This window comes from Myotis davidii, unplaced genomic scaffold, assembly GCF_000327345.1.
Source record: "Myotis davidii unplaced genomic scaffold, ASM32734v1 scaffold164, whole genome shotgun sequence".
NCBI classification, from domain to species: Eukaryota; Metazoa; Chordata; class Mammalia; order Chiroptera; family Vespertilionidae; genus Myotis; species Myotis davidii.
In genome coordinates this window covers 1,130,596-1,137,815 of record NW_006296417.1, presented here as the reverse complement: position 1 = coordinate 1,137,815, position 7,220 = coordinate 1,130,596, and the positions used below count along the sequence as shown (strand labels likewise).

Here is a 7,220-nt window from a genome sequence, read left to right as displayed (position 1 = left end):
GCCAGAGCGAAGGTCAGGGACGGTCTGAGTACAGAGGCCCCGAGGGAGGGAGGCAGCTTCCCCGGCCACCTCTCCCTCCTCCTCAGAGAGCCCAGGAGGCCCCCAGCCTGGGTCTGAGGCCCAGGACATGGGCAGGGCCCGCCCCCGGGTGCTGTTTCCACCCAACTCCGGCCGAGGGCAGTGAATTCCTTTCTTTTTTAATATATTTTTATTGATGTCAGAGAGGAAGGGAGAGAGAGAGAGAGAGAAACATCCATGATGAGAGAGAATCATGGATCGGCCGCCTCCTGCACGCCCCCTACTGGGAATGGAACCCGCAACCCGGGCATGTGCCCTGACCGACCGGGAATCGAACCATGACCTCCAGGTTCCATAGGTCGATGCTCAACCACTGAGCCACACCAGCCGGACAAGGGCAGGGAATTTCTTAAATGTGACCGTGAGGTTTCTCTGTTAGAACTAAGTTGAGCCTCTGGGCCATTGACAATTAGTCCTGGCTGTCAGTCAGATTTCTTGTATGAGCTTTGATGTATATTTTTAAAATATGTTGTTACTGATTTCATAGAGAAAGGAAGGGAGAAGGAGAGAGAAACATCCATGATTCTCTCTCACCGTGGATGTTTCTATTTCTCCCTCTCCTGGCCTCTCGGAAATCAATAAAAATAATTTTGTTTAAAAAAAGGCAAACTATTGCCCTAGCCAGTGTTGCTCAGTGGATAGAGCGTCCGCCTGTGGACTGAAGGGTTCCGGGTTCCATTCCCGGTCAGGGCGCATGCCTGGCTTGCAGGCTCGATCCCCAGTAGGGGGTATGCAGGAGGCAGTCGATCCATGATTCTCTCTCATCGTGGATGTTTCTCTCTTTTCCTCTCCCTTTTTCTCTGAAATCAATAAAAATATATGTTAAAAATAAATAACAATAAAGAGTAAAAAAGGCAAACTATTAAGAGAAAGAGAGAAAGGACAGCCCCCTCGTCTCTGGAACGCGGAGCCCATCCCTCCAGCCAGTGGAGAACAGCTGGCCGCGTTCATCTTTCTCCAGAGGCAGGTCAGGGGGGCCCCGGGCAGCTTCGTGGGAAGGCGCTGGGCCCCAGAAAACCGCAGCCGGGGCCGCGCGGCCAGACGCTGACCTCACAGCGATAGAGAAACCGCCGTGTACACAGCCCTTCCCAGCAGCCCACAGGCAGCTTCTGTTCCCTGCCTCCGGGGGGCGCCGCCCTCTGACCTACGGGACTGAGTCCAGAGGCCCCTCTCCTGGGCCCGGGCCCGGGCCTCGCTCAGACGGAGGCGAAGCCGTCCTGTGACATCACCGCCCGGCTCCCGGCAGCAAGCTGCCTCCCACCGTCTGCAGCCCAGATGCGGGCCGGACAGTGCCCCCCAATGTCCCGCAGACACAGGCGGACTCGGGGCTCAGGGCCCGGCCCCCTGCTCCGTCAGCGGGAGATAGAGGCCCCCCCTACATCCACCTCTACCCTCCCGCCCCCCTCCCCCGGGTGCCTTTCCCTCACTTGGGTTACGGTCTCTGAGCACAAGGAGGGAGACGGGCAGAGGTTTCCGTGGGCCGGCCTTTTGGGTTTTTTTGCTAATCTGCACCTGAGAATTTTGTTTTTTATTGATTTCTTTCTTTTTTCTTTTGGTTAATCCTCACCTGAGGATATTTTTCCATTGATTTTTTAGAGGGAGTGGAAGGGAGAGGAAGAGAGAGAGAGGGAGAGAGAGAGAAAGAAACATCGATGTGAGAGAGACTCATTAATTGTTTGCTTCCTGCACTTGCCCGGACCAGGGCCGGGGATCGAGCCTGCAACTGAAGTTCATGCCCTTGACCGGAATCAAACCCGGGACCCTTCAGTCTGCAGGCCGATGCTCTATCCACTGAGCCAAACTGGCTAGGGCTCCATTAATTTTTTTTAAATATATTTTTATTGACTTTTTTACAGAGAGGAAGGGAGAGGGATAGAGAGTTTGAAACATCGATAAATGGCAAAGAGATGTGTTTGCCTCTAAAGGGCAGTTGCTTATTTTGTCTTTTCTGTGTCCGTTGCCTTTGCATGAGGAGAAGGGGGGCAAGGGTTCCTGCTTTGCCCTACATAAGGAGGCCGCTGTCCCCTCCTGGCCCATCCCATAGCAACAGGGCTAAAATGGAAACAGGGAGTTCTGTTGAAGACCAGCTCCTGCACGACAGCTGCCTCCCGCCTGCTGTGGATGCAGCATTGTCTGCTGAGCACCTGCCCTTCCTGCTGTAACCCGATTGGAATGCAGGCACCAGGGGTGCACAGTCCTGGAGTGGGTCTTGGGGGATGGGGGGTTCAGTGCCTCCCACCCCCCAGCGTGCCACCTCTACGCCCTGCCTTGTGTCCAGGGCCGCAGGGCATTCACCAGAAGCAGCGTCAAGCAGGCGTGAGCCTCAGTTTCCTCCCATGGTAAATCGGAGAGTTACTAGTAGAACCAGTTCTAAGGGCCCCTTTCATTCTGTTGTTCTCTAATTCTGGCACTTGTGCCTCCTTTGAAGAGGCTCTGAATCAAAAAGGGTTTTTTGTTGTTGTTTATCCTCACGTAAGGATTTTTTTCCATTGATTTTTAGAGAGAGTGGAAGGGACAGAGGGAGGGACACAGAGAGAGAAACATCGATGTGTGAGAGAGACATCGATCAGCTGCCTCCTGCACACCCCCTGTAGGGTGTGCAGCCGAGCTACATGCCCTTGACCAGAATCGAACCTGGGACCCTCCAGTCCGCAGGCCGACGCTCTCTCCACTGAGCCCAACTCGCGAGGGCCCTTCTCCCTTCATTTAAGAGCCCCTCACTGTTGGGTAAAAGGCGACAGGGCTCCCCTCTCAGGTGGAAAGGTGACAGACCCGTATGCACAGCTGCACTGTTTGACGAGACCAGAAACCCAGCCCCTGGGGGAGTCCCGGGGGGCCCCAGGCACCCCTCCATCAGTGCCCGACAGCCCCTGGGGGTTTGCAGACAGGCGTGCAGTGGGGGCCCTGGGTGAGTGACAGGCTCAGGGCCACAGGCGGCCGCACCTGCGCACCTGGCAGGGGGCTCCCCTCCCCGGTGCAGGCGACTGGGCCGGTGCTCAGCCCAGCCCGGGGCCGGGGGGTCCTCTGTCGCAGGCCAAGGCCCCGAACGCCGTGGTGCTGGTGGTGGGAACCCACCTGGACTTGATCGAAAGCAAGTTCCGCGTGGAGAGGATTGCGACTTTGCGGGCCTACGTGCTGGCGCTCTGCCGCTCCCCCTCGGGGTCCCGGGCCACGGGCTTCCCAGACATCTCCTTCAAGCACTTACAGTGAGTGTCCCAGGCCTTCCTGCTCCCTCTGACCTCGCCTGTGGCTGTGGCTGTGGCTGTGGCTGCTGGTCCCCGTCTTGTCCACCTTCCCGGCAGTACCTGGCATCTGCCTGCAGGGGGCGCCGAACCAAGGGCTGGGCTCCTCTGGGGCATCTTCTGGCTTGAAGGGTTGCAGACCGGCCCTAGGGAGGGCGAGGAGCGGCGAGAGGTGTGGCAGGGCAAGGCCCCGTCTCTGTGCGTCCTTCCTGGGTCACCCCACCAGCCCTGTGGCCAGTGCTGAGCCTGCACGGCCCATCCCATGTGGTCGAGCATCGAACTAGGAACCAGGAGGTCACGGTTCGATTCCCGGTCAGGGCACTTGCCCGGGGGGGTTGTGGGCTCCATCCCCAGTAGAGGGCGTGGAGGAGGCGGCTGCTCAGTGATTCTCTCTCATCATGGATGTTTCTCCCTCCCTCTCCCTTCCTCTCTGACATCAATAAAAAATATATATTTCGTTCTCACAGCGAGATTTCCTGCAAGACCCTGGAGGGCCTGGAGGGGCTGCGGCAGCTGATTTTCCACGTCACGTGCAACATGAAGGACGTGGGCAGCACCATCGGCTGCCAGCGGCTGGTGGGGAGGCTGGTGGGTACCGCAGGCTCCCTGGGCCCAGGGCAGGCAGCTTCTGGGGGGAAAGGGAGGGATGGGCGGTGAGGCCTCCCACCTGCTCGGGGCGCAGGAGGGCAGCGGGTGGGCCAGGCCTCATGGGACGGGAGGGCTCAGGCCTGCCCACCTGCCCCAGGTCCCCAGGAGCTACCTGAGCCTCCAGGAGGCCGTGCTGGCGGAGCATCAGCGCCGCAGCCTGAGTGACGACGTGCAGTACCTGACGGACAGGCAGCTGGAGCAGCTGGTGGAGCAGACGCCCGGCAATGACATCAGCGACTACGAGGACCTGCAGTCCGGTGGGTGGGCCGCGGGCAGGGGGAGGGGCAGAGGGGATGGCTGCGGGCACGGGGATCCTGGAGAAGGGTCCCCGCTCTGCGCCTGTCTGCAGAGGACTGCAGGTGCACCGCGGGGATTGAGTTTGGGGTCACAAATTGACTTTTTAAAAATATGTCTCTATTGATTTCACACAGAGGAAGGGAGAGAGAGAGAAACATCAACGATGAGAGAGAATCATGGATCGGCTGCCTCCTGCACGTCCCCTACTGGGGACCAAGCCTGCCACCCAGGGATGTGCCCTGACTGGGAATTGACCCCTGACCTCCTGTTTCATAGGTGGATGCTCAACCACTGAGCCACACCGGCCAGGCCACCAATCAGTTTTCATGAACACACGAATTTGCAAAGATGGAATCCGGCCCTGGCCGGTTTGCCTCACTGGATAGAGTTCATAAGCCCATGGACTGAAAAGTCCCGGATTCAATTCCCAGTCAGGGCACATGCCCGGGTTGCAGGCTCGATCCCCAGCATGGGGCGTGCAGAAGGCAGCCGATCCATGATTCTCTCTCATCATTGATGTCTCTCTCTCCCTCTCCTTTCCTCTCTGAAATCAACAGAAATAAATTAAAATTTAAAAAAGACAGAATCTGGGAAAAACAGGAATCAATCGTTTCAGCATATAGGCAGCTGTCACAGGGGGGCCCACCGACCGGAAGGGCCCACGTGTTGGCTGCTTCCTCAGAGAAATGTGTGTCCTGGCCCCCCTGGCAGTGGGTCACCCCTGACTCCCCTCTGTGCTCTGTCTGATGCCTCCCCCTCCCCCGCTACTGTGCGCAGCCATCAGCTTCCTCATCGAAACGGGCGCGCTGCTGCACTTCCCGGACACCAGCCACGGCCTGCGGAACCTCTACTTCCTGGACCCCATCTGGCTGTCCGAGTGCCTGCAGCGCATCTTCAGCATCAAAGGCTCCCGCTCCGTGGCCAAGAACGGGGTGATCCGGGCGGAGGACCTGCGCCTGCTGCTGGTGGGGACCGGCTTCACGCAGCAGACGGAGGAGCAGTACTTCCAGTTCCTGGCCAAGTTCGAGATCGCCCTGCCCGTAGCCAACGACAGGTGCGTCCGCAGGCCGGGCTGTGCGGGCGGCCCCCCGGGAGGGAGGAGTCGGGGGCTGAGGTCGCTGGGGCCTCGAACCGGGTTTCTCCAAAAAAATGGGCCGTGGTGACCTCCAGCCCGTTCAGCTGGCTGTTTCTTTCCATGCACGGGTGTCTTTTTTTGTTGTTGTGAGTCCTCACCCGAGAATATTTTTTCATTGATTTTTAGAGAGAGTGGAAGGGACAGGGAGAGACAGAGAGAAACATCCCATGTGAGAGAGACACATCGATGGGTTGCCTCCTGCGTGGGCCCCAACCAGGGCCCCGGGCCAGAAAGACACATCGATGGGTTGCCCCCTGCATGCACCCCAACCAGGTCCCCGGGCCGGGAGGAGCCTGCAATCGGGGTACGTGCCCTTGACCGGAATCGAACCCGGACCCTTTAGTCCGCAGCCAGGGCACCTGCCTGGGTTGTGGGCCTGATCCCTCATTAGGGGGCGTGCAGGAGGCAGCCGATCCATGATTCTCTCTCATCATTCATGTTTCTCTCTCTCTTCTTCTCCCTTCCTCTCTAAAATCATTAAAACCTTTTTTGTAATCCTCACCCGAGGATATTATTCCACTGATTTTTAGAGAGAGGGAAAGACAGAGAGAAATATTAATGTGAGAGAAACACATCCATGAGTTGCCTCCTGCCCATGCCCTGCCCGACCAAGGCCCTGGCCAGGGAGGAGCCTGCAACCGAGGTATGTGCCCTTGACTGGAATCGAACCCGGGACCCTTCAGTCTGCAGTCTGACCCTCTGTCCACTGAGCAAAACTGGCTAGGACTCAATAAAAACTTTTAAATATATGTAAAAATAATAGAAAGAAAGAAAGAGAAATATATATAAAAGTAAATGTTAAAAACATAAAGCAATCAACAAATGTATGTGAATCTGAAGATTGCATTTTAAGAAAGAAAGAAAGGAAGGAAGAAAGAAAGAAAGAAGAAAGAAAGAAAGAAAGAAAGAAAGAGACACGCCCAAGGCTTGGCTGGAGCCTGCCCCTCGCAGCCACTGGGGGGGGCGGGGAGGGGGGGATATCTCCCACTTCCAGCTGTTTGCAAGCGACCAGGGCCAAGAACAGCTGAGCAAGCGACGTGGTGATGCAGCGCTTTTCTGCAGAGCGAGAGCGCGGGCCCCCAGCGCCCCTCTTTTGCACAAACAGCCTCCTCCGGCTTTAAAGGCGGCTGCTCCGTCTCCATTCGCCAAGAGCAATAAATAGCCGGGGGGAGCCAGCAGACGCTCTGACCCCAACGTGGGCACTGTCCTCGGACCCGTGCGGCTGTGTTTGTTATTCCTCGGCCGAGTCCCAAGTTCATTGTGAGCGGCTACCCCGTCCCGGCCCCGCGTGCAGGGCAGTCCCATCACGGGGCGACGGGCTCTGTCTGGCGCGTTTAGGACCACAGATGGCTCCGGGTCTTTTGCCGGCCTTGGTCTCGCCTCTGTCTTGGCGACCGCGCGAGATACATTCACGGTGCCCATCCTCATGTTCCCTCGGAGCATGTATTCTTTTAAAAACATATGTTTGTGTAGGGTTTTTCTATTGATTTTAGAGAGGAAGGGAGAGAGGGGGAGAGAGAAACATCAATGAGGAGAGAGAATCATGGATCGGCTGCCTCCTGCACGGCCCCTACAAGGGATGGAGCCTGCAACCTGGGCATGTGCCCGACTGGGAATCAAACTGTGACCGACCTGTTGGTTCCTGGGTTGATGCTCAACCACTGAGCCACACTGGGTGGGCAACATCCATCTCTGAACAAGTCAGGTTCACACACATAACCATAACAATAGCCACTCCCTCTCCTCTGTGCTCCCACCGACTAGTCTTCCATCTTTTCTGGACAAGGCGTCTTCATGTCCCAGTGACAGGCACACAAACA

General features: G+C 57.2%; 1 protein-coding gene across 1 annotated transcript in view; it reads left to right on the top strand.

Moving 5' to 3' along the window:
• The window catches only part of LRRK1 (leucine-rich repeat kinase 1), a 55,125-nt gene that overhangs the window by 30,210 nt on the left and 17,695 nt on the right, over nucleotides 1-7,220 (top strand). The window contains 5 exon segments of the mRNA XM_015569108.1: nucleotides 2,357-2,394; nucleotides 2,998-3,284; nucleotides 3,788-3,908; nucleotides 4,066-4,225; nucleotides 5,043-5,319. Of these exon segments, the coding sequence (XP_015424594.1) occupies nucleotides 2,357-2,394; nucleotides 2,998-3,284; nucleotides 3,788-3,908; nucleotides 4,066-4,225; nucleotides 5,043-5,319 (883 nt within the window).